The sequence below is a fragment of the Pseudonaja textilis genome, chromosome 2 (genome assembly GCF_049901715.1).
Source record: "Pseudonaja textilis isolate UNSWEBS1 chromosome 2, rPseTex1.2, whole genome shotgun sequence".
Taxonomy (NCBI): Eukaryota; Metazoa; Chordata; class Lepidosauria; order Squamata; family Elapidae; genus Pseudonaja; species Pseudonaja textilis.
In genome coordinates this window covers 137989199-138016556 of record NC_141991.1, presented here as the reverse complement: position 1 = coordinate 138016556, position 27358 = coordinate 137989199, and the positions used below count along the sequence as shown (strand labels likewise).

The 27358-nt window shown below is 40.8% G+C and overlaps 1 protein-coding gene across 3 annotated transcripts in view; it reads left to right on the top strand.

Moving 5' to 3' along the window:
• LRP1 (LDL receptor related protein 1) overlaps nucleotides 1–27358 on the top strand; it is a 311480-nt gene that overhangs the window by 251934 nt on the left and 32188 nt on the right. For all 3 annotated transcript variants that reach the window (XM_087925459.1, XM_026713764.2, XM_026713763.2), the window contains 18 exons: nucleotides 212–325; nucleotides 2050–2199; nucleotides 3026–3148; nucleotides 3769–3885; nucleotides 5843–5971; nucleotides 8265–8387; nucleotides 10459–10599; nucleotides 11522–11709; nucleotides 13069–13252; nucleotides 15590–15675; nucleotides 15785–15904; nucleotides 16117–16304; nucleotides 17990–18195; nucleotides 20601–20789; nucleotides 21574–21722; nucleotides 22703–22796; nucleotides 25492–25608; nucleotides 26965–27084. In XM_087925459.1, the coding sequence (XP_087781585.1) occupies nucleotides 212–325; nucleotides 2050–2199; nucleotides 3026–3148; nucleotides 3769–3885; nucleotides 5843–5971; nucleotides 8265–8387; nucleotides 10459–10599; nucleotides 11522–11709; nucleotides 13069–13252; nucleotides 15590–15675; nucleotides 15785–15904; nucleotides 16117–16304; nucleotides 17990–18195; nucleotides 20601–20789; nucleotides 21574–21722; nucleotides 22703–22796; nucleotides 25492–25608; nucleotides 26965–27084 (2538 nt within the window). The remainder of the gene's footprint in view (nucleotides 1–211; nucleotides 326–2049; nucleotides 2200–3025; nucleotides 3149–3768; nucleotides 3886–5842; nucleotides 5972–8264; nucleotides 8388–10458; nucleotides 10600–11521; nucleotides 11710–13068; nucleotides 13253–15589; nucleotides 15676–15784; nucleotides 15905–16116; nucleotides 16305–17989; nucleotides 18196–20600; nucleotides 20790–21573; nucleotides 21723–22702; nucleotides 22797–25491; nucleotides 25609–26964; nucleotides 27085–27358) is intronic.

The window sequence follows — 27358 nt, the reverse complement described above, 5'->3', positions numbered from 1 at the left end:
CTGTGAAAGGGTCATTCGACCCCCAAAGGGGTCGCGACCCCCAGGTTGAGAACCACTGGCTTAAAGGGAAGAAAGGGAATTAACTCAGGGATATTGCCAGTGCTCTGGCAATTTTTTTATTTTGCCTTCCTCCCAGAGGAAGGGCAGCAAAAGAAAATGAAGGCAGTTGCCAGAATGACCCATAATGACTGGTCTGGCCCATTCTTTCCAGAGACAAGCTGTGCTCCTGCTGAATTCCGCTGCCGGGATGGGACATGTATTAGCAATTCCAGCCGCTGCAACCAACAGATTGACTGTGAAGATGCTTCTGACGAAATGAACTGCAGTGAGTGTTGCACAGGTGGCACATAAAATGTTGATAAGATGTCTTTTTCACTGTGCCCCCCACCCCATTTTATAATCCTATGCAGGCTTTACCTAGTCAGTTCACTCACCCAGTGCTAATTATCCTCAACTTACAACCACAATTGAGCCCAAAATTTCTGTTGCTAAGCGGTACAGTTGTTAAGTGAGCTTTGCCCCATTTTATGACCTTTCTTGCCACAATTGTTAAGTGAATCACTGCAGTTGTAAAGTTAGTAACACAGTTGTTAAGTGAATCTGGCTTCCCCAATGACTCTGCTTGTCAGAAGGTCACAAAAGGTGATCATGTGACTTCAGGACCCTGCAACTGTCATAAATATGAGTCAGTTGCCAAGCGGTCAAAGTTTGATAATATGACCATGGGGATGCTGCAACAGTTGCAAGTTAAAAACAGTCATAAGTCACTTTTTTCAGTGCTGCTGTAACTTCAAACTGTCGGAATGGCTGTAGGGTTGTAGGCAGGGTTGGGATTCTACCAGTTCGGACCAGTTCGGGTGAAGTGGATGTTAAATTTGCGTCTGGTTCACCAAACCAGTGTTTGAACCGACCAGAAGTTCCGGTAGGCCGCACTCACCATGGCCAGTTCCACCCAGCAACTGGGCAGCGAACCGGTTGCTGGAATTTTTGAATCCAACTCCTAGTTGTAAGTTATTGTAGATAATCCTTGTGGCCTTTGGCCAGTGAAGGTCACTCTGCCTTCAGAAGGAATGCTTTGGGATTCTAGAGCCCCCACCCCCCTCAAAATCCCTAATATAGTCCTAGATAGGTGTTTAGCAGTGCGTTTTCTGATGTGGAAAAATTGGAAGGGGTGATCTCTATAAAAACCTTGTGGATTTTGACCTCTTCAAGAAAATTCAATAGTAAATGTTCTTGTTATGCTAAGCTGGGAAAGTGCAAGAGATGTCCATTATGCAGCTATGCCAAGAATCATAGTTCCATTATTGAACATGACACTAAAATGTCCCATATTTTATACCATTGAGTCAGAATTGGATTGCTGGGGTATACCAATAAGAGGGGCTAACATAATTAGGAAAAATGGGCTATCACATCAAGCTGAATGTGCCTTAGTACTCTGTTGCCATTGTAATTGGGGAACTCCTTTGTTAATATTCAATCACCTGCTTTCCATTGTATGATGAGTGACACTATCAAGAGGAAAGATACTTCATCAAGCAGCCAAAACACAAGTCCCTCTCTTTGGTGAAAGGAAGGGCTTCTGGGAAACAGTATAACCCAAGCTAGCTAGTGGATTGTTTCCCCATTTTTCCAATGCTGGCTGCTACTATACATGACACCCAAGCTTGTGGAAGAGATAACATTTCCCCCCCCATTGAAATGTGCCTGCCTATTTGATAAAGAAAAACCTGTCCTCTGGGGGTCACTCTCCCATTCCCCCCACCAACCCCTTCTTTGTTTTTAAATATTCTTTGTTTTTATTTTCAATTGTGCCTATTCTGATAAGCTTCTTTGTTGAGAACTTTACCCTGAAAGACAGGATATAAAATAACTGCAGTATGAATGCCACTAAGGGTTATAGATTGAGATGACATTATTCTGCGGCTCCACATTTTTGAATGCAACTGGCAATGGCATGATTTGTAGGAGTACTTTTGCTCCATTAGGCCTGTTCAGTAAGTTTCTCAGAATTTACATACGTTCAGTTTGTTTCTTCTCTTTTGTTAGCTGCCACTGACTGTAGCAGCTTTTTCAGATTGGGAGTGAAAAATGTCAATTTTCAGAAATGTGAGCATACATCGATGTGTTATGCTCCATCCTGGGTATGTGATGGCAGCAATGACTGTGGCGACTATTCAGATGAGCAGGATTGTCCAGGTGAGCATCTTCCAATGAAAACCACCCTTCTCCCCATCCAAACCCCGAAGGACCTTGAACTCTGGTGAAATGGACCAAGCATTCAGAGAATATGTATATACAAGCAGGCTAGCATACTTAGCCATTAAGCTAAATAAAAATCCTTCCTTGGTCAACCTGATCTTTCCCACTCCACTATCTTGGGAAAGGGAAGGGTGATCTAAAATGTGAATAACCTGCACACATACCCCATCTATTAAGTCTGTACTCTATATTCCTTTTTCTTAAAAAGAGGTTTTACAAGGGGGGAAAAAAGTTTCTAGTGAGACCGAGGACCTTTGCCTTACTCTTTAAACTATTCAGACATTGCTGCCTTGGAAGACGGAACATAAGTAATTGTAAATTTTTGGAATCAGTAGAGCACACTGATTGTTTTTATTGCTATGGGGCATTTTAGCAATGTGTTTATTTTATATGGATTTTTCTGCTACATTTTAGATTGCTTGTAAGTTACTCTAGGGACTTCTTGAGTAGAAATGTAGAGGAGTGAGTGTGTATATGTATGTGTGTCTGTTTGTCTTATCTTTCTGTGTATGGTTGCTAGTCTGCCTGTAGGTTTAATTATACCTTTAAAAAAGAAAGCTTGGCTGCTAACAAAATGTAGAATGCCCTTCTTCTTTGCTTGCCCCCATCCATTCATTTATCTGACAACAAAGATACCAACATAGAGCCTTTGACCATTGTGTAATACTTCTCTTTCTCTGTTCCCACCAACAAAATACAATGTAATGGATTTGCTATTTTCTATTCCCCCCCCCCCCTCACTTTGGCCCATTGTCTTTCCCAGGCACAAGAAAATCTAAGTGCCCAGCTAACTACTTTGCCTGTCCAAGTGGGAGATGTATTCCCATGACCTGGACTTGTGATAAAGAGAATGACTGTGAGAATGGAGAGGATGAAACCCACTGCAGTAAGTCACTGTGTTGTTTTTCTTTTCCATAAATGAGTTTCTAAAATAGAATAATCAGTAAATTCCAGAGGGTGGAGGGGTTGAAAACATTTGCAATCTCTCTAGTCATTTGGGCCTCAAAAGGTCTGGTTTTTGTTTTCAATTTCTTTGCCATGTATTTTGAAAGCCAGGAAAGCCTACAAAGTAGTCTGGCTGCCAGCAATGGCTAACCTGAATAGGATTTGCACCTTACGTATGGTGTCTGTCAGGACTCTCTGTATAAATGGGGCATAGTATCCTCCCCTCAGTGTAATTCCTTGCATCCTACATCAAACTGTAGATCGTCATGACCAGCTGTAAGCTGAGAGCATATTCCGGTCCAATGTCTAATTTTTAAAAATATAAACGATGCTGCCCTTCAACGATTAGATGGCCTAGATATTGGTATTTGAACATAGATTTTTTAACATTTCTTTCTATTGACTTCTAGATGAAATGGTAATATATATTGCTAGGCCATGCACGGTATGCCATGCACTAAATAAATCTGGAAAAAAATATTCCAATTTTGTGGACTTCTTTGTGAGAAACTTTGGAATTGTTTGGAAGTGGCTATAACAATGCCCAATTTCTTTTTCCAGATAAGTTCTGCTTCCCAGTGAAGTTTGAATGCAATAATCATCGGTGCATCTCTAAACAGTGGGTGTGCGATGGTGCAGATGACTGTGGTGATGGCTCTGATGAAGACCACCGTTGCCGTAAGTTTTGTTTCTGATTTTAGGAAGAAGAGACGGCAAGCTAGTAAAAATAGTTAGAACCTAACAAAATACATACAAAAAGGAAAATGTGGATGTATCGAAAGGAGTCGGATAGGATTGGATGGAAATAGATAGAGATAAAGGTTGAGTGATTGATGCTAAGAACAAGGTGTTTGTGACATCATGAAAGGAATCAAGTGTTTGATGAGGTGAACCATCAGTTGGTATCTGGGAGATCCTCTTAACATGACAGGATTGAAGGTCTGCAGTAGTGAAGTGGTTAGAATGCAGTATTGCGGGCTAACTCTGCTCACAAACTGGAGCTCAGTTCAAACTTGGCTCAAGGTTGACTCAGCCTTCCATCCTTCTGAGGTCGGTAAAATGAAGTCCCAGATTGTTTTGGGGGGCCAAATGCTGACTCTGTAAACTGTCCAGAGAGTTCTGTAAAGTGCTATGGGACAATTACAAATCTAAATGCTATTGCTATTGTAATGGGTGGGGAAATTATTCAAGTGGGCAGATTTCTGTCATAACCATGGTCATGGGTTTTTAGACTTAGATTTTTCTTAGATTTTTTTATTTTTCCTTCTTTAAAAAATGTTAAATCTATGATATAACTTGGGCTATAGTTCCCTTGTGATTTCTACCTCAAAAAAGGCAGGAAACTTCCATCGATCTTGAGTAAAGGTGATTAGAGGGGAATACAGAGAGTCTAAAATGAAACTAGGGATAAGGTTTGGTGCCAGAGCCTTAATTTGCCCATCCATGCCATTTACTAGTTTAAAATAACCTGTGTGGTTTTGATTGTGATGAGAGATGCTTTGTAACAAATCAAAGAAACAAATATGGTAATCGGTGTTGAAAGGTGGATTGAACATTTTTTAGTCCAAGTTGCTTATACATTATCCTAAAGAGTGCAATTCAGTGCAAGATTGAAGTAATGCCTAATTCAGAGTATGATTTCTGATGAAATTATTTCTGGTGATGCTTCTAGTACTCAAGATGTCTTCCCAACAGAAACTAACAGAATACAGTACTGTAGAGTTCCGCGATATCATCAGCTTCAGCCCACCCATTATTTTGGATGAGAAATTAGCCACTCATGCATACCCTTGTCAATTCCCATTTAATCACTATAGTTTGTTTTCAGCTCTCCAGTTAGCTGGACAGGCTCAATATGTCATATAATGCCGTAGCTATGAGATTGCATTGGTTACCTTTCTGTTTCTGAAATGCCATTCAAGGTCCTGGTTTAGTAAAACTTCATGGCTCAGGGTTTAGCTGTCTCTGAGAGTCTCTGGTTTGTTTTAGATTTTGCCAGCTCCAGCCCAAAGCACATTTCTGCTGAAGTTGCTGCTTATAGCGACAGGTGATAAGGGCTTCCCCTCTACTGTAACAGATTGCTTTCTCCCTTCTCCTCCTCCCCCCCGCAACCCCGCAAAGGTAGCTTCCATTGTCATGGCATTCTGGAAGCTTGGTGGTTCTTTAGATGCCTTTTGGGTTTGAACACTGTAGAACTCCTGATGCCTGGAATATTATAACCCCTTCTATGATTAATTGTAACTTTACACTTTCATTGTTGATTTACACTTTCACTGTATTTTACTGTTGTATTGGCTTCATCTCATGCTCCTAAACACTGCTTAAGTCAGATGACTGAAGTAGTCTTTACATTCCATAAAGAAATAAAAATTTGCTCCTGATTCAAGTAATTTTTGATGTTCTGAAAGGGTTTTTTAAACGTCGTTTATAAAAAAGGAAGGAAAAGAAAAGCTGAGATTAAAGATTTCTTAGTTCCAGTAGCAGCTGAGAAAAAAAAATGGTGGATGTGTGAAATGCACATATGATGTAGAAAAAATGTGGGAAGGTGATGAGAAAAATCACAAATTCCCGATTTTTGATTTTGTCAGGCTCAGTACCCATTCCTCTTTTTTTGTGTGTTTCTTTGCTTCTTTAGATCATACTACTTGTGCTGCAGGAACCTTCCAGTGCCCAAACACCTACCTGTGTGTCCCACAACGCTGGCTATGTGATGGAGATAGAGATTGTCCTGACGGGGCTGATGAAACCGTGGCTGCTGGATGCTGTGAGTTATTGCTTCTTCTGAACATTCTCTACTTGATTACAGCCTCCTGCTGGAAATTTGATGAGCTCTTGCTGTTATTCATTTTGTTGGTTACCTTAAGAGGCAAGCTAAACTGCTGTTGCTTTTCATCTTTGTAAACAAGACCTTGTCGATATATTTCGGTATACAGTTCCCACTGTGTCTAGAAATAGGACTTAGTGGTAAAGGCTCCCTATTATAGAGGAAGGAAAACAAAAATGGTAAGAACCAAATCTCTCCTTATAAGACATCACCCAAAGCTGGGTACCTCATCTTTTTCTGATGATTTCGATCAGAAGCTTATCTGAAGTTCTATTCGTGAAAAAGGGCTGTTTTCGTGTTTTTGGGAAAGTTCAGGATAAAATAATATACAGGGTACAAAATTACTTTTGACTTCCTTTATCAGTTTTATACATTTCACATATCCATTACCAGATAAAACAAGGCCTAAGGTATTGGGCTAATCAGATGCCCTACTTCTATAGTCTGTCACAGGAAGCAAAGAGGAAATGATGCAGCTAAGATCTGCAACTGATAGTATTTTTCAGCTGTATAAATCTCAGTCTTGCTTTGATCTTATTCTTAATAATCACATGTAGTGCCAGTATTTTGGTGCATCTCATTTTGTTTTAGTAATTTCATTGTATCGTGCATGTTGTGTAATTAGCACCATCCCAGAGAGAATGAAATTGAAATGTTCCTCTTTCTTCAGAATGAGCAGAAATTCACCATTGCCTCTGGTGGTAGTGGCGCGGGTAGATTAACCCAAAAAATCAGGGGCTCAATTTTTTCTCCCTAGGAGATGAAATGCTGTCTGGATCCAATGTGGGTCAGTCAATAGGATCAGAGGTTTTGTCTTCCGAGCTTTCAGACTCATGCTGCAGCCCATCTTCAGGGAACTTAAGTGCTAAGACTCTTAAGTGCTAGAGCCCACTGTAACTACATAGCCAAAAAGGCATTAAGAGTTGTTAACCTAATCCTGCATAGCTTTTTCTCAGCTAATATCACACTACTAATTAGAGCATACAAAACTTTTGCTAGACCAATACTTGAATACAGCTCATCAGTCTGGAACCTGCATTACGTGTCTGATATTAATACAGTGGAGAAAGTCCAGAAATATTTCACAAGAAGAGTTCTCCGCTCCTACTTGTTGCAGAATACTTTATGCCACCAGACTTGAAATTCTAGACCTAGAAAACCTAGAACTACTATGCCTTCAGTCTGATCTAAGTATAGTACATAAAATTATATATTGCAATGTCCTACCTGTCAATGAATACTTCAGCTTCAACCATAACAATACAAGAGCACACAATAGATACAAACTCAAGGTAAACCGCACCAAACTTGATTGCAGGAAATACGACTTCAGCAACAGAGTGGTCAACATCTGGAATACTCTACCTCACTCTGGTTTCTTCCCCAAACCCCAAAAACTGTAACCTTAGACTGTCTATTATTGACCTCACCCCTTTCCTAAGAGGTCTGCATAAGCGCACCAAAGTGCCTACGGTCCCTGTCCTATTGTTTCTTTTTATTTTTCTTATATGTATCCATTTCATGTATTCATAACTATATTTATACTTATACCTGTTATCTTATAATTGCTTGACAAAATAAAATAAATAAAACCTCTCTCTAGCAGAATATGTGCTGTTCTGTGTGTGGTATTTATAGTGCCTGTTGTAAGCGGCTTTTTAGATGTTGATTGGGATATGTTGATGGCTGGCTTTTAAATCAATTTGTGCTGCCCAGCCCTTGCCTTTTAAATACTTGATAGCTGGGCAGCCCAAGCAAATGACAGCTAATGACTTAAAAGCCAGCCATCAACATGTCCCAATCAACATTTTAAAAGCCACATACAACAGCCACCAATCAGATAAATACCACACAGAGAACAGCACACACACTGCTACAGAGAAACTCCCTGAAAATGGGTTCCAGCACGTGTCCAAAAAGCTTGGAAGATAAACCCTCTGGTCTCGGTGACCAACTCAGATTGGATCCTGCAACATTATCCTGGGATACATATATTCACTTTCATTCACAAAACAGTTGCATCTTTGGTTTTCTTTTCTATGACAGTGATGAAGAACTAATGAAGAGTGGAAAGAAGTAACTATATGAATTTGCTCACAGGGTTTTTTTTTATTAAAGTGTACACATGTCATGCATTCACAATTAATAAAAAAGTGATTGTGGTACAGTAAAAAGAACTGAACTACATAGAGGAATAGGCGTTAACTGATTTCAGTGTAATTTGTGATTTCAGTATATAACAACACTTGTGACGAACGAGAGTTTATGTGCAACAACCGGCAGTGTATCCCAAAACATTTTGTGTGTGATCACGATGATGACTGTGGTGATGGTTCTGATGAATCCCCTGATTGTGGTAAGTGCCAGCCTAGAATGAATGCTCAACCATGAGAGCGGCCACAGTAGCCCAATTTTTATTAGCTTGCTGCCAAATCAAATTTGGCTACCCAAGAGCAAGTGAAATCAACCTGAAAGGAGAAAAAATAAATTTTAATTTATTATTTAATACTATTATGTAGATAATTTTTAAAATCTATGAGGGAAATGTGCACATTAGGAAACAATTTGCTGGCTTGTTTGATTGCTTGATTTGAAGAAATTAGATTGTAATTAAACATTAACTATGTATGAAAGACATTCCCCAATTGTTCCCTGAGAGCCAATGTGCTACAATGGTTCTCATGTGAGCAAGTGGTTTTTGGGGGCCCAGAAGCCAGTACAGACAACCCTTGACCATACTGTTATTTTTAGCTAACAGGTAATATCACAGACTCTTTCACTTTGCTTTGCAAGTTAGGTCATTTAGCAGTGTATTTTAATGTTCAAAAGAGAAACTTCACATGAAGACGGACAAAGGAGGCTAGGTGCTGAGCATACAAAGTGCCCTTCCACAATCAATTCACAACTATCAGTTTTGTGAATCCAGGGCTTTGGAAGAAAAGAGGCTCTTGGTGAAGCCTACCCATTCTTTTAATCATCCTGGATCTAGATTTGATAAGTTCTGATTCCTTTAGCTCAGTGTTTTTCACACTTGGCAATTTTAAGGTGTGTGGACTGTTGCAGCTAATGCCTGGCTAGTTTGGTTGAAAAGGACTTGGATAAGTGAGAATAATTATATAAATATGTAAGAGAACAAATGCACACTGTAACCAGTAAAGTTTTACTGCCACTTTGAATTCATTGGATCTTCGTATATTCTACCAGAACCTGAAGTGCCCCATTGTTTGGTTGAAAGTGATTTGTATGTATTCCTAATTATTTCTCAGTTGTTAACTAGGGCTGAGTGTTTTATATGCATGCTCCAGACACACCTATTTGGGAAAGTGAATGTCTATAAGTGAATGACTATAAGCCTAACCTGAATGTGTGTGTAACATGGATGTGTGATATTTAATCTGTTTAGTATATTTATGAATAAGTTATAAGGCAGCAGTAAAGATATGTTGGTCAGAGACATAAATATGTGCATACTTTGATAGGCAGACAATGCCATGTTGCCTGCTGAAAGCTCAAAATGTTTTTCAGTAAATGTTGTATAGATTGCATGATGGAGTGGAGGGTAGGAGCCTGAAAATTGATCTATCAAAGATCAAAGTAGTTGTGCTTGACAAGAAAAATGGAGTGAAAAATTGCAGGTTAGACGTAAATGGTGAAAACCCAGAGGAAGCTGATGAATTGGTGTATTTCAGTAGAATGTTAATTGAAGGTGGGAAAATGGAGACGTTTCTAATACATGCAAATGCTGGTAGGTTGGTAGTATCCAATATGTTTCTCAAAAGAAGCGAAAAAGGTCATGGATGGCTATATCTACTTTGTCACTTGGAAGTGAGATTTAGGGTTGACAGAAGAAACAAAAAAATAAGTTGAATGCAGCTGGTTTGGAATTCTGAAGAAGTGTATATCATAAAATAGAAGAGAGGCCAGGAATGTGTGAGTGCTGAATGACTATAGACTGAGTACAAAATTGAGTAACTAGCATGGAAGAATTCTGTTTAGGTAGTTTGGTTATGTGGAGAGTATAAATGGGGATCAAATTACAGAACAGATATGCAAAAGAGGGGTGAGTGAGTGAAAGGAAAGAAGTTGTGGTTGGACAGAGTTGACGAAAACCTCAAAAAGAGAGAGAGGTGGGAATGTTAATGAATGAAAATGTATGAATTGATGTTATGGGAGCAAGGATAATTTGCAAGGATAGCACAATATACAGAAGTACAGTAAACAGTGCTGGTCTTAAGATTGATTAGGTTTCTATTTTTATCTCTTCATTGCCTCACTACTTTTTACTCTTTCTGCATATTGCATAATATTACGTAGAGTAAAGCAAGTAGGGTGTTCTTCAAACGTATGTTGATCCTGTTACATGATAAAAAGAGACACTGTTGTTTCATGGCTTGATTTCTTATCCCCTCTGCTTTGGCCTTCCCCAGAGTACCCCACTTGTAGTGCCAACGAGTTCCGTTGTGCTAATGGCCGGTGTTTGAGCAACAAACTCTGGGAGTGTGATGGCGAGTTTGACTGCCATGACCAATCTGACGAAGCCCCCAAGAATCCAAGATGTTCTAGCCCTGGTAGGTCTCCAGGAGGTTGGGGTTGGGGTGGTGACCTATTGTTGGTTTATATCCATGGTCAGAAAGAGTGAGAACAAAATGAAGCACTCCTTTAATTGGTCTATTCCTAGTTAATTAGTAATCTAGCAGCAGGATGCTATATACTTCTTGAAAAGCATCGAGAATCTTCAATTAATCTAGAGCAGGGGTGTCAAACACACAGCGTCACGTTGTCACATGACATACATCATTACTTCCCCCACCCCCCTTTGCTAAACTGGGTGTGGGTATAGCCAGTGAGTGACACATCCAGCCCATGGGCCGCAAGTTTGACAACCCTGATCTAGAGGGAGGAGTCAGATTGTTACCTAGTATGGGAGCTGATCATATCACCCTAGAGATGTCTTATCTTGATTGCTAGACTTGTTCCATGAATACAGATGAATGATATATTCAATTTTTTAAAGCTATAAAAAGTTGTATTTCATTTATAAAGCTGTAAATAAGTACATTCTCTGAGGGAGATTTTGTAGCCATTTTGTTACCTAACTGGAACAGAATTGTGTAAAATAACTGCACTCTTTGAGTGAACAAATTAGGGTTCAGTCTAAGCTTGAATGATTAATGATATGTTTTTTTGATAGGACTTTTTAACATCAAGTACTTTTTATTAAATTGTGTTTAATATTATGGATAGTGATATATTTGGAACTTTAGAGGGAGAGATGCTTTGTGATGAAGCTCTTTGGGTGTCATGTTTACAGAAAGTTGTCTAAATATATAATTGTTGCTGGAAACAGGTTGACTCACAGGCAGAGAAGGTTGTGCTTGTTAGCTCTTGTGGGATGGCTTTGAAGCTGTAAATATGGAACCCTACATGGTGGGTGGGAGGAAAACCTACTGCTTTGACATCAGTCCTAATGATTTCTCACTATCATTTCAGAGAGCAAGTGCAATGATACCTTTTATCTCTGCCACAATGAGCAGTGCATCTCCAATAATTTGCTTTGTGACAACAACGATGACTGTGGTGATGGCTCTGATGAGCTGAACTGTTTCATCAATGAGTGCCTGAACAAGAAGCAGACTGGCTGCTCCCAGGAGTGTGAGGACCTCAAAATCGGCTACAAGGTTGGGCTGTAGTTTCTTTTTCTGTTTTGGGGAAGAGGATGGGTCAAGACCGGCCCTCTAATCAGGCAGTTAGAAGTGGCGATTTTGATGTACTGTTCCCACCATGAAGTTATAAATTAATGAGCAGAATATATGACTTCAGTTCAAGAAGATCTGGGTATTGGCCATACATTGAGTTTACTTTGGCCAATACTTGTTGAATCTACTTTGATATGCCATAAAACTTTCAATACTTTAGGTTCTTAAATATGTCAAATAAATATTTCTACATGTAGAAATAGAGATTTCACAGCTCAGACATCTGCACCAAAAGTTGAATGTAACTCATAGGCATTCTCTAGAAAACCTTGTGCAACATTTCCTTCACTTCATCATTATAATATAGAACAGAATTTCAGAGGGATAAATTACTCCTACAGCTGACTAGTTGGGAATGATTGATCCTGGTTGAGAACTAGCAGGAGATCCATATGTATCTTCTGCCTATCCATAGCCTATGTCCCTGATGGCGAACCTATGGCACATGTATCACAGGTGGCACGCAGAGCCATTTGTGCCGGCAAGCAAGCTGCAGGCAAACTTACCTCACTGTGCATGTGGGCACCTCACAGCTGATTTTCAGCCAGTTTGAGGCCTTTTTCAGCCTCCCAAAGGCTCGAGGAAGGCTTCTGCAGGCTTCTGCAAGCTTTGTAGGCTGAAATCTAGCCCTGTTTCGTTATTTCCGTTTTTTTCCAAAAAAACAGGAAGTGATGAAACGGGGCTAGATTTCGGCCTACAAAGCTTGTAGAAGCCTGCAGAAGCCTTCCTCAAGCCTTTAGGAGGCTGAAAAAGGCCTCAAACTGGCCAAAAATCAGCTGTGAGGCGCAGTGCAGGTAAGAAAGTGGTGGGGGTGGTGAGGATTGCGTGCGCATGCGTAGGGGATATAGGGGAGGCACACATTGCCTTCCGGGTGCTGGCATGCGAGTGCGGGCATGCAAGCGTGTGCACAATTTCTGGCACAGGAGCCCGAAAAGGTTAGCCATCACTGGCCTATCTCATCCTGCCAGTTGAATCATCAGCCCAGTTATGGTTAAATTGCAATTGCCAAGGGATTTTAAACGGATTGACCCCTAGTTGCAGTTTATTGGAGTCTGTTCAAGGTTCAAGAATGAGACCGATAGAAAAATCACTTCCACTCCCAATTTTGGTTAAAGGGGAAAGGCATTATGAAATTGAAGAAATTTTGGATTCTAAGTATTGTGGAGAAAAGCTGTAATATTGAGTAAATTTGTTGTAGACAAAGTCAAGGGGAAAAGAGAGAGATTATATTTCCTAGGGCCCTCCCTATAAACATGTAATGACTTTCTGCTGCCCCTGCAGTGCAGATGCCGCCCTGGGTTCCAGCTGAAGTATGATGGCAAGACTTGCATTGATGTTGACGAGTGCACAACCACCTTCCCCTGCAGCCAGACCTGCATCAACACCCATGGAAGCTTTAAGTGCATGTGTGCAGATGGCTACATTCTGAAGCCTGATGATCCAACCAGCTGCAAAGCTGTCACAGGTAATACCAATTCTTATGAGATGCAAAGGTTCCTGGCATTTGGGGCCGTGAGTCATAGATTTGGGGTTTGGCAAAAAATCTATTTCGATGGACCGAGACTTGTATAAGATACAAGAAACTGAAAGAGAGTCTCTTAGGTAGTTTCTGACCTCACTGGAATTAGTCCTATGTTTCGGCCATGGTGGAAGTGTTTGGGGCTTGGAGCACTTCAGAAATAATCCAGAGAGCTTCAGAATACTTTTTGTGAGTCAGAACAACCCATGTCAAATTTGGAACTCTGTTTCAGCTTCAAAAGACTTCTAATGAAAAAAAAACTGTTCAATGCCACTGTTGTGTATATATTTAGCATGGGCCTTTCCTAGTACTGTGTTTATCTGAGAAGCCTTCTGGGTCTAATAATCAAACCCCACTACCTGCTGAGTTAGTAACTTCATAATTCCTGCTGTCACTCACTATCTTTTAGGGGACACCTCATCTTGTATCCTTCCTTCCTTTTTATCAAAAGTGCAAAAGTTGAAATAATTTCAGTAATAATATAATAGAATTATTTATTGGCCAAGTGTGATTGGACACACAAGGAATTTGTGCAAATGCTCTCAGTATACATAAAAGAAAAGATACATTTGTCAGAGTCAAGAATCATCTGGTACAACACTTAATAATAGTCAATAAGCAATCAAATCATACTAGGAAACAATCAATATAAATCGTAGGATACAAGTAACAAAGTTACAGTCATACAGTTATAGGTGGGAGGGGATGGGTGATAAGGAGTGATGGGAAGATTAACAGTAATAATAGTGTTTGTAGACTTTGTAAATAGTTGGACAGTGTTGAGGGAATTATTTGTTTAGCAGTGGGATGGCGTTCAGGAAAAAACTGTTTACTAATGCTACCTTTTGGCTCTTTCCCCTAGATTCCCTGCTTGGGAAATTGACCGATCTTATTACAGATAAACATTTTTATAGATAAATATAAAACTGCCATTTAAACCTTAAAATTTATATATACAACATTGTAGAAAAGGAGTTAGGTGAGTTATTTGATCAGAATCAGCAGCTAAAGAGCAGCTAAACAGAAAATCCATAATTAAAAAATAAATGCTCCAGGCAGATGACAAGCTTGTGCTGGGCCACTCTAAATAAACACTTTTCCCCCTGCAAGATGGAAGATGATGCAATTAAAGATACGGCCTACCAAAAGACTGTAAATAAAATTTACCACGTTCCCAGCCAGCCTGATGTAATGCAAGACCAAGGATACACAGTCAATTTTTTTCTAATTTGTAAACTGGAACATTAGATTTGACTCAGCAGCACACACAAAAAAGAAACAATTTAAGACAAACCCTGGGCAGAACATAAAGAAGTCTTTCTGCAGAAATAACTATCTCAAAACGCAAACTCTTGCTTCCTCTTACCTTGCATTCCCCTTTTCCTAGAAATTCCAGCTTTAAATGTGAGACTCTGAGGAACAATGTTGCTCCATTCTTTTCTCAGTTTCAGTCTCTTTGTGTCCGGTTCAGTGAATTATTAGTCCTCTTTTTTATTTATTTTTAAATAATTTTTATTAGAAAACTTTACAAAGATTTTTAAAACCACAGAAACAATGAAGAAGAAATAGGGGAAAAAAGATTATAAAGGGGTAAAAGAAAAAATGAAGAACAACTTCTTTGTGGAAGTTACAAATATAGTAGTTATCATCTTCACACAGGTAGGCTTAGACTTACAACCACAATTGAGCTTGAAGTTACAGTCATATAAGCTGTGCCAAAAGTTAAGTGGGTTACCACACCGGATTTCAGGACCTTTTTTGCGCTGGTTGTTAGGTAAATGCAACAGCTGCAAAGTGAACGTGGCAGTCATTAAACAAATCCATTTTCTGCAATGGCCTCCCCCCGCCCTGTCCCCCCGAAACCATAAGTAAATGCCAATTTCCGGCAAAAACATCATAAATCCAGGTCACGTATAAATGGTAAATGTGGTCTGGCTACCAAGCACTCAAAATGCAATCACGTAACTGTGGGGTCATAGGGCAGCCGTCAGAACTTTGAATCGCAAGTAGCCAAGGGAAGGGACATTGTAACTTTGAATGATCACTAAGCTACCAGCCATAAGTGGTACTGCCTACCATAGTTCCCTGCTCCCCATAAATAAACCTTTTAAATCTCCTCTTGTCTCTTTAATTAATGGGACAGATTGAAGTATCTTTCTGTATCTACACAGGAAATTCAATTTGCAAGTGATAGGAAGGTGACAAATGAGGAAATTAGAAGAGCACTGGGAATTTCTAGTATTTTTTGACCCTCTGGCATCCCTCCTTTGCTTCCTTTAACAGATGATGAACCTTTCTTGATTTTTGCCAATCGATACTACCTAAGAAAGCTTAGTCTGGATGGCTCCAACTATACACTGCTTAAACAGGTAATGTTGGGGGTGAGGGCCAAATATAACGTCTGAACAGATTCTGGAATTGTGTATTCCTTTAGCCACATGTCAAAATTTTTTTTTTTTTTTGTCTTGATGGATTTAGGGGCTGAACAACGCTGTAGCTTTGGACTTTGACTACCGGGAACAAATGATCTACTGGACTGATGTCACCACACAGGGCAGTATGATTCGCCGCATGAACATTAATGGCAGCAATGTACAGGTATGTTGGCCTGTTTGACTTACTGGCTGAAGCCTTTGTTCCTCCCTGAAAGGGGATGATCAGCTCTTCTAGTTTTCCATTCCAGACTCAAAAAACTCCTATCCCTTCCCATTCTAAGGCAAACCCTGCTGGTCCCTAACAGGAGAGAGGGTCCCACTTACTCCTTTTCTTTAATATCCACATTGTTGTTTTCTTCTCCTCTATACTTGCAGGTCCTACACCGCACTGGGCTAAGCAATCCCGATGGACTGGCTGTGGACTGGGTGGGTGGAAACCTGTACTGGTGTGACAAGGGAAGGGATACTATCGAAGTGTCAAAGCTCAACGGGGCTTACCGCACCGTGTTGGTGAACTCAGGACTCCGGGAGCCTCGAGCATTAGTGGTGGATGTACAGAATGGGTAAGTTTCCCAAATACATTAGGGTTCATTTCCTTAGTCTGGGTCTTAGTCTTTCTTTACCCATGCTTTGTTCATCCCTGACACCCCCAGTGCATGAATGATGTAATGTTTCATTTTTTTTTTACAGTTAACTAATTAATTTAGTCAGTAAAACCATATAGCAGAAGGCTTAAACTTTAGAATTCTTGAACCAGAGTAGAAAATTCTGGGAATTGGCCATTTCTTGACCTGTTGCCACCTTTTAAAGGACAGTCGGGTTCTGCTTAAGAGATAAGGGGCAGCAGAAATAGCAGACATCTCTCCTCTGTGAGAGCCCTTTAGATAAAGAATTGGATGCATGAATTGGCTACAGGTTTTGATAACTGTTCTGCAGTGAGGGATGTGGGCTTTGGCTTCATAGAAGAGGAATAATATTTCCCAATGTGTAAAGTTTCTTGGAGGGGGATAGGATCTTTTTTATATCTTGTTACATAGGGAAACTTGTGTCTCTTCTCTAATGGAATAAATGTGTTGCCCATTATTGGCACCGTGTAAATTTTTACAATACAGATAGTCCTCAACTTATGACCATAACTGAGCCCAAATTTTTTGTTTTGCTAAGTAAGTTCAACATTTATTTATTAAGTGAGTTTTGCCCCATTTTATGTTCTTTTGTGCCACAGTTGTTAAGTGAATCACTGTAGTTGTTAAGTTAGTAACACGGTTGTTAAGTGAATCTGGCTTTTCCATTGACTCTGCCTGTAAGAAGGTCATAAGTATGAAAAACGGTCAGAGGTCATTTTCACCTTTGAACAGTCACGAAATAAACTGTTGTAAGACGAGGACTACCTGTATTGTTTTATACCATCGTGAATTTAAGATTTTAATAAGATAGGGGACAGCAGAGAATCAGTGTGCTCTAGTGCAGGGGTATCAAACTCATGCTATCACATTGTCGTCACATGACGTATCGTGAATTTTTTCCCCCTTCGCTAAACCAGATGTGGGCAGCGCATGACGCATCCAGCCCACAGGCCGGAAGCTCTGCTCTAGAGTTTAAGGCACCAGGCTAGAACTACGAGTTCCAGTCCTACCTTAGGCATGAAAGCATCTGGGTGACTTTGGGCCAGTCACTCATCTCTCAGGCCACAATGTCAGGTTCAGGCAAAAATGTCAGAGCATTTGGCAGTGTGACTACCTTCATGAGATAACCCGGGAGCAATAACAGAGACTTAGACATTAACAGTGGTTTAATATACAACAGTTATATACAGATAATATACACGTGGTAGGCAAAATACAATACAAGCAAGCTTTTCTTCCTTTTAACACACAGAGAACTTCTGCATTGAATACTGGTCACAAGGAAAGAGAACCACACCCTCGAATGGCTGCCTTTTATATACACATCTCTTAAGGGGATCTTTACTCTCCAGTCTTAAAGGGAAACACCCATACTATGTTGAATCACTCTAGTTACATCAGCCTACATCTGGCAGCTATTCACTGCTGGTCAGTTCTTAAATCTTAATATCTGAACAAAAAAGCTAGTTGGTCACAGCCAATGGATCAATGGTTGATCCCTCCCCCTCAAAGAAAAAAAAGCAGACTTAATATTTGCAGGAAAATGGAAGGATGAAAAAAACAACAACCCTGGTAGTCCTATGCTTATGCCATTCTTGCCCACTCCGTTTGCTCCCTTCCAGATATTTATACTGGACTGACTGGGGTGACCATTCCCTGATTGGCAAGATAGGCATGGATGGTACCAACCGGAGTGTCATTGTGGAGACTAAGATCACATGGCCCAATGGCCTCACCCTGGACTACATTAACAGCCGCATCTATTGGGCCGACGCACGAGAGGACTACATTGAATTTGCTAGCTTGGATGGTTCTAACCGCCACATTGGTAAGTGAATTGTAACAGCTCATGTTCAGATGCAGAGAGGAGGCTGAATATAGTAGCCAGAAGAAGGCTCTGAGATGGCACAGAAGATCTGATGGGATGTATATTCCTCCCATGACTTCCAATTTCTCTCTATTTCCCAAAAAAATTTTTTTTCTCGGGTAGCCTCAATTTTAGAGTCTGTTTTTCGAACCTCTCCTTCCCCTTTTTTGTCTCTTACAAATATTTTCTCTTTTCTCCTCCAGTAGCATGTTGCAGAGTTCCTTTGTTTGTTGCCTGCTACTTTCCAGGCCTCTGTCATTGTATGCTGCTGACTTTTTTCTTTTAAATTACAATTACTTATATATCGCCTTTTGAGAAGCCAGTAAGATATAGTGCCGGATGAGGAATGCAGAATCCTGAGTTATAGTTTTCCTTTGTGCACAGAAGTCACCAGGATGATCTTGAGCAAGTCAATTTCTCTTAAGGCCAATCAGCATCGGCTTCTGTAACAAGCTGCTTGAAAATTAAACCTCCCTGTTGCCCTGTGCATTGACAGATTTGCTACATGAACTGCAGCAAACACAATGCAAAACAAATGGACCCTATAAGTGAGACAAATAACAACAACAGCCCACATATCACCTTGCAGAATATATGTTCACCAAAATAGATTAAAAATGACAGCATCAATAATAAAACTTATTACACGCAGGGAATAAATACAGCAGAACCATATTTCTGTGCTCCGCCTATTTAAAAGTTTGGGATTTTTTTTGCAGGTTATCCTCATATATCCTGACAAATTTTGTTTGTTGTAAGATTAAAGTATCTGAAACATGTTTCCATAAAGAGGAATAAGTGCTGTAATCATCAGGATTTTTTATTTTTTATTTTGGAAATAGAAATTGGAACTGGAAGAATTGCCTCCTATCCATATGCAGTGGCATTTGAATGCCAGCTCTTTTACCGTTTTAAGCACATGATGAAGCGCAGTTGTTGTGTGGATTGATTGTCCCATGTTATATTTTGATATTTGTTTTTCCTCACTGTAATGACCTTTGGGTCTGCCAAATGAAGAAAACAGAAGCAGCAATCTGTATGGCGATCATCATGAGAATGGATGAAGAGAGCTGAACTGCAGTTTCTTTCCGTTTATAAATTAGTGTGTTAGAACAAAGATGTATAGTTGGTTTTCTTCATAACTGAGAATGAACCAAAGCTTTAAAATTGAGTCCAGACATTTTTGGAGATCATTGGCAAAAGATAGAATAAAACTATGCATAGTCCTACTGTTTCCGTGCCGTGGTGTGAAGTGGTTGGAATGCATTCTGACTGGCTCAAGGTTGACTCAGCCTTCCATCCTTCCAATGTCGATAAAATAAGGACCCAGATTGTTGGGGGCAATATACTGGCTCTGTAAACTGCTTAGAGAGGGCCGTAAAGCACTGGGATATAAATTTAGGTGCTATTACTATTGCTATTCTTCAAATTGGAAGCTGGTTTTGAAATTAGTATTGCAGCATGTATAGATAGTTTACCTGGCTTCTCACTGTTATATTACTACTATCTTTAATTCCAAGAACCACTACTCTGAAAGACACAAATATATAATATCATTCCAAGGGGTAATACAAGGAGTTAAAAGATAGCAACCAGCGAGTATGAGGAGTTAGGGAAAATGAAATTGAATACTTAAAATTCTCCTATTGCCATCATATTTTTTCCATTTTTTTATATTCCTATTTTTCATTAGACTAACAAAATGGAAAGAGGCATTTGAGTTTAACCCCACCTGTCATGAGTGACTACCATATATACTTGCAAATAAGCCAATTATGAAAATTAAATTTGGCTTAATGCACAGGTGATGCATTTTTATGATATTTTGGTTAAAAATCCAAGGATCAGCTTATTCGCAGATGGGCTTATCCATGATTATATACAGTATAGATAAACAAACATACTGAGCTCATAAGCTACTCAAATGAAACTCAACTCCGAGTAATATACATTCCAACCACCATAAATTAGGTTAAAAGCATTCAGCATACAGGGCAATGAAAAGCAACCATAATTCATAAAAAAGTTACAGCACTAATCCATTCAACCAAGCCAAAGATAATTTCTGTCGCCCTAAGGAACAAGTTGTACTGTGTTAGCCCCTAAGGCCTAATGGAATATATGTTTTTTGATGGACTTTCTAAAAACCAGAAAGAAGGGGATCTTTTGGGTAGCCAGGAGCATATTGTTCAGAAGAAGAGCAACATTGGAGATAGTTGTCATTGTTAGCTATGGATATTTTGCCATAGTACTGAGCAGATACTATCCTTGGCCCTAGGGCTCTCCATTCCCATTGCCTAGATGTTCAGTGGGCTCCTTCCGTGTTGTCACCAAGTGAAAATTGCTCTTTCTTCTCCCACTAATAGTGCTGAACCAAGATATCCCCCACATCTTTGCCTTAACCCTCTTTGAAGATTACATTTATTGGACTGATTGGGAGACCAAATCCATCAACCGAGCCCACAAAACCACTGGGGCCAACAAGTCTGTGCTGATCAGCACTCTGCATCGGCCCATGGATATCCACATCTACCACCCTTACAGGCAGCCAGATGGTAAGTGCTCTCTGTAAGGTGCTGAAAAGAGGAAGGAAGGTATTATGCGTAGAGATTGGTTTCAGTTACTATACCACAGGGCAATGTTAGACACAATAAAATGAGGAAATGACCTTTAAGACATTACCAGGGCAGAGATGGAAGGGCAGGTAAAAGCAAGGGACAGAGCTGTTACTTGACTCCTACATTGCTATGTGCTAGCAGTTGATACTGCTTGAATGAGCCCTGGTGGCTCAGTGGTTAGAATGCAGTATTGCAGGCTAACTGTGCTGACTGCCAGCAGTTCGATCTGACCAGCTCAAGGTCGACTCAGTCTTCCATCCTTCCAAGGCGGGTAAAATGAGGACCCAGATCCTTGTTGGGGGCAATAAGCTGATTCTGTAAACGGCTTAGAGAGGGCTGTAAAGCACTGTGAAGCGGTATATGTGTTATTGCTAAACTGGAGGTTCAAACACAGTAAACTACCTGGCAGCCACTTCGGTGGTGGAAAAAAACCCCTAGGAACATTGTTGATCAGGACATGTTTCTTTTTATTTTCTGTCAGATGGATTTCGTTCCTTTCTCTCACATGCAGAGTAACATTTGCATTCATTTATTTTTAGTGGGTGAGTGTGTTTTGTGCATGCAAGAGAAGTTGAGGGAGTGAGGTTCTCCTTATACAAGGGTAGTGGGATATCTTTGTGCAGTAGAACAGAGATCAGGTGTCTTTGGCAAAGGTCATACCACCACAAGCTGCTATTAACTACTGTAACATACACCTCTTCATTATCTGATCCTTCCTTAGTTCCTAACCATCCTTGCAAAATCAACAATGGCGGCTGCAGCAACTTGTGCCTGCTGTCACCAGGAGGGACCTTCAAGTGTGCATGCCCCACCAACTTCTATCTGGGCGCTGATGGTAGAACCTGCATCTCCAATTGTACTGCCAGTCAGGTAACCGGCTGGGACATGCAAACATTGCTCCATTATTTATAAATCCTCTTTGTCAGGAATGCAACTTCCATCTGCTCAAGGGTGCCATCATCATGAGGGCCACATTCTTAAGTAGCCAAGTCCAAATCTTTTTTTTTTTTGGGGGGAGATGATTATTTGCAAGGGGTCCTTTTTTAAAAAACTCTGATATCCTATCAAAATTCCAAAGATGCAAAAGATATGCTCTTTTTTTTTTTTGCCTTCTATGTTCTGGTCATCATAAAAGAGATGCTGATAGATCGTATGTAATCTTTTGGTCTTACTTTTTTTTCACCCTTGCTCAGTGTTAGTACCCTTCGTGCACTGCTTTCTCAAGGGATTCTTAATATGCTTCAGCACTGGGAAGGCAACTTTTTGGTAAAAAGAGGGATAACTTAAAAAAAATGGTGGGGTAGAAACCAAGGATTACCCAAAAATATCACGGTGTGATCTGGATACCTGGAATGGTGGTTTCTTGAGGTTAGAGTGGGAGGTTTCGTATTTTAGATATGCCACCAATTTTCAGCCGCACCATTTCAGGAGGCTATCTGAGGATTGTGGGGCTCTCTTTTTAGGGAGACTTCCAAGCCAATGAAAGGGAAGGCTCCATCCAAATATGAGCATCTGTTGGATCCATAGAGCTTCCAACCAGCGTATTCATTCAATTGATCTTCAGTTGGAGAAAACAATCCCTTTTCCACCGACCTCCTAAAATACAAAAAATGTTTTTTTATTTTGTTTTTGTTTTCTTTAATTGGGGATGAGCCATGAATTAATGTATGAAGCGATTAGAAATTGAATTCCTATCCCAGCTTCTAATAGCCTTTTAAAAAAAAAAGACTATTTCTAAACTCTAACATAGCCGATGTTACTGGCTGGAGTTTGTCTTGGGGTGATAGCTTATGTTCCTTTGACCATTACTCATCCATTATTTCAGCATCATTACCTTTTCTCCCTGCCAGTTTGTCTGCAAGAATGACAAATGCATCCCTTTCTGGTGGAAATGTGACACCGAGGATGATTGTGGGGATCGTTCAGATGAACCAGAGGATTGCCGTAAGTGAACTTTTGGGAGAAGACTTAGGCGGGAGAGACCCTTGTCATAGGTTTAGATAGATGATAATCCTGGCTGAAAACAGTGAGAGGGCCTGGATAATAATTTTGAAGCACTGAAGAGAGTAACATTTGCATCTGGCGTTTGGACCTGTCAGGCACTTCGGTTACTCTATAGAATTGTAAGACAAAGTCGCCTTTGAATTAAGCTCTACTTCTGTTGACTTAATGGACATATCTAAGACTTTGGTTACAGCGCAGAAACAATTTGTCGTTGCCTTCTTCCAGAATTATTTTTTTAACTTCTGGCTTACAGGCCTGATATTTTTTAGTCATCCCTATCCAAATTTTACCAAGATCAAATCCCGCGTACTTTCAACGATCAACTGATACTACTTTGGATCAGCATACTTAAGCAGTATTGATGAAACAGCAAACTCCAGGTTCAAATTGGCATCTCCTTCATTCAGAATTCCCATCGATTGTTCCATTGATAAGGTGTTACTTAGCCCTAAAATAGATCCATCCAACAGTTGACTTACAGTTGACTATAATGACCGTTCACAATGGCATTGAAAAAAGTGTCTTAACGGTTATTTTTCACACTTATGACCAATGCAGCATCCCTATGATCACACGATCAAAGTCCAGATGCTAGGTAACCAGTTCATACTTATGACCGTTGCTGTGTCCGGGGGTCGCATGCTCTCCTTTTGCAATCTTCTGACAAGCAAAGTCAAGGGGAATCCAGATTCACTCGACAACTGTGTGGCTAACTTAACAAATACAATGATTCGCTTAACAACCGCAGCAAGAAAGGTTGTAAGATGGGCCAAACTCCCTTAACAAATGTTTCCCTCAACAACATAAATGTTGGGCTCCGTTATGGTCATAACTCGAGGACTACCTGCTCTTCCTTGTGTTATTAGCCTCCTGGATCAGGGGTCGCCAACCTATTGGACCTCAGGGACCAGCAAACTCATAATTTTAAATACCAGGGACCACTAACCAGTTCTGTGGGCATGGCCTAATTTGTGGGTGTGGCTTGGTGGTCATGTGACTGGCTGGGCATGGCTTGTTTGTAAATATTATAAATATTTATACAAATATTGATTTTTTTATTAAAAAGAGCAACTTTTACCCAAAATCAGGTAAAGCAGGCAGGCAGATTGAGTTGCTCACAGAATCACAGATTCATTCAGTGATCTATCTATCTGCCATCGGCTACCTGAGTCTGTCACAGAAAATTTGCTTGCCGTGAGTCTGCACTGAATAATAGAACCTTCAGTCCTAAGGAAGGTTTGGCTCTGCTTAAAAGCAGAGCTGAAGATCTAAAGACTAGCTAGAAAGCAAGAAATCCAACCATTTCCTGCTTCCTAGCTAATCTAAATATCCCGGCACAGCAGAACAGATGATGGTTGTGGGAAAAAATGGAAAAATAGCAGTTTAGCTGTCAAGTTTGCCAGGTAAGGAGTGAGTAGGCGGGGAGGGTTCCCGTGGGCAATGTGGGCGGCGCAGCCATGTGTTCCTGTGCAGCCTGGATTAATTGCTTTGGGGTGACATTTCTCTGTGGCCCACCAAAATTTTCTTGCGGACCACCAGTGGGCTGTGGCCCAGCAGTTAATGACCGCTGTCCTGGATGACAGCTCTGTGCTTTTGGATTTGAGTTATTGCCCAAAGATCAATTGTTTGACTTCTGAAGGGAGTTTCATGATTTCATAAGTTCCCTGAACATGGCTCCCTGATGTAAAGCATATCCAAGCTTAATGCTAACACTGGCATCATGGGATCTTTTATTCTTCTGTTTAACTGTTAAGGAATAGAATCCAAGGAGTACTAACATAAAGGAAATATACCTCAGGGAGGACATAACTGATTCCTCTAGCCATATATTAAACTTGTCAGCAATCCTTCAAAGAAGAATTCTTGCTGTGCATTGAGTAGCAGCTCGTTGTTGCTAAAAGTAACTTGGGTTTGTTTTGCACAGACCTTAATCCCTATCAGGTAAAGCCCCAAAACCAAAAAATTCCCTGAATTTGATTGAGTTGTTTGCTGACAAATTAGGTTCCTTGCAGTAATGGAGTAATCTGAGGTGGGGGAAAATGAAGGCCGCCACCCCCGCTCCCTTGGATATAATTAAAATATAATTTCAATTCTAAAATTAAAAGTTATTGCTACCAGTGGTCAGCTATTTCAGAACATTTACAGAATGAGCAGTAAAATGCCTGGTAACAAATGGTTGTAAGAGTCGGCTTAAAAGAAAGAACGTAAACGACAAAACTTTTAAATCATGAGAGATCATCGATCCTCTTGGCCCAGACGTGAGAAGTTTGGGGCCTCTTGGTTCTCTTGGTGTACTGATGAGTTGTACGAGCACTCTCACAGAGCAGCTTGACTATTTACCTGCATAAACATTGATGTGGTTATTCCCTCTTCCCCGGGATCAGAAGCTGTTTCATTTTCTTAGCCTTTGTGAGTTGCATAGCCTAGAGACACCATCTCGCTTACCTAGTGCAGTATAGTCTGATTGATGGTGGTTCTTCAGAGTCTAAATCAAAGGACTCCCCCTTCATCAGCTGCCTAGTCCAAACTTGGAGCCAGGGACCTTGTGCTTTGACTCTGAACTCTCTCAGTGAACTAGAATCCACAGGGAGCTGCTTCTAAGGCACCGCATCCTCTTTCCACTTATTCTTTCCAGCTGAATTCAAGTGTCGCCCAGGGCAATTCCAGTGCTCTACAGGAATCTGCACCAACCCAGCCTTCATTTGCGATGGGGACAATGACTGTCAGGACAACTCGGATGAAGCAAACTGTGGTAAGTATGCTCAGCCTTTCTCACATTACTCCACAGAAGTTGTTTGAGCTCCTTCTCCCCCCTCCGGGGGATTTCAAGTCAGTCATGTTAATATGTAATCCCTTATTTTAAAAGTTAAAAAGTTCAAAACCATAACAAACGCAAAGTGACCAAGCTACCCCAAATTCACTATTGACTCACTCAGAAAAGAGTAAAAATTGGGGAGCAGGTGGTGGTTATAAAACAGCCATTTCTCAGAGTCATTTCTAGTGTGAAGAACATAAAAAAAAAGATTGCCTCCATCCCTACGAATCTTCGTGCTGTGCTCTCTGGATGGAACCTTTCCTCCCCATTCCTTTCTCTTCCCTTTCCCTTTCCGATTTTCTTAATCTTTAATATGATAGGAATGGCAAACCAAGGAAAGCAAAATGAACCTACGCAGAACTGCTCTTTCCTCCCTACTCCTCCGTTTCCCTGAAATTTCAGAGTAAAGACAAGACATCTAAGTACATGGGAGTCTTTCAAAAATGACTGCCATGGAAATACATCCCGTGAGAAAGCCTGACAAAAATTAAGATTCAAGGGTGTACCTGGTCAACCGTCTCTCTTGTCAACTGTCCCAGTAACACAGTTCCCCAACCTTTCCGGGTTGGTGGCCCAGAGTGAGGGCAAGGGGGGGAAAGAGGGGATGGTTTTGTGGAAGGGGCAGGCACATACCTGCGCACGAACACCCGTTGTGTGAGTGGGGACACAAGGGTCCACAACGCTTGCGGTGACACTTGTGCGAATGTGAGTGCCTGCACGAGAGCGTCCGTGAGTATCCACGATGATCACGCCGGTGGGGTCACGAGCACTCACAATGGTCACAGCAATGCTCACACCAGTGGGGCTGTACAGGTGTGCACATACTCGCCCACCGGCCAGCTATTCACACTGCTCGATGGTCAGTAGGTTGGGGACCTCTGCATTAGCGCATGCAGGAAAAATAACTCCTGGGACATAATTTTTACCAACAGTCTAATTTTACTGAGAGGGTTTCCACAGACAGCTGCATAGGTAAAGTTCCCCCTTTCCCCTTGAGGCTTCCTACTGTCCATTGTTTGCTGATCCAATGCTTTCTTTGTGTTTTGGAAAACAGTCTGTGCCCTTTGAAGAGTTCCTATAACATGACCTTGAAGCGAGGGGAACTTTCCCAGGGCCCAGCTGGCTTTCCTGATTCCTCAGCCCCTCCCCAACTCCCTCCAAGGCTTCCACTCCCCACCCTTTCCGTTTCTGTTGTCAAACTGTGAGGAAAATGGCAGGCAAGGTTAGAATCCCAATCGGCTTTGACGCGCTCTCCCTTAGAGCTGGGTTCATTTCTCTCTTTTTCTCTGTCAGAAGTCCATGTCTGCCTGCCCAGCCAGTTCAAATGCACAAACACCAATCGCTGCATCCCAGGCATCTTCCGTTGCAATGGGCAGGACAACTGTGGTGACGGAGAGGATGAGAAGGATTGTCGTAAGTAAAGCGACTAGGGTCCTTTTTCCTGCCAGTCTCTGTGCCAGGCTTGTCAAAAGATCAGATGTGCTTGCGCGATTAGCATAATCTCCATAAACATCCAGGGGAGTTTGTTTGTACATGAAAGCCAAATTATAGCGTATTGCTAATTCTGCACCATGTTAGTAAAATCGCACTCACAAAAAAAGATGGAATTTTGCAATCTGTCACCATGAATCGAAGTAAATAAATCTGCAGGTGTTGAGGTTCAGGGTGAGATGTGGAATTAAAGCAC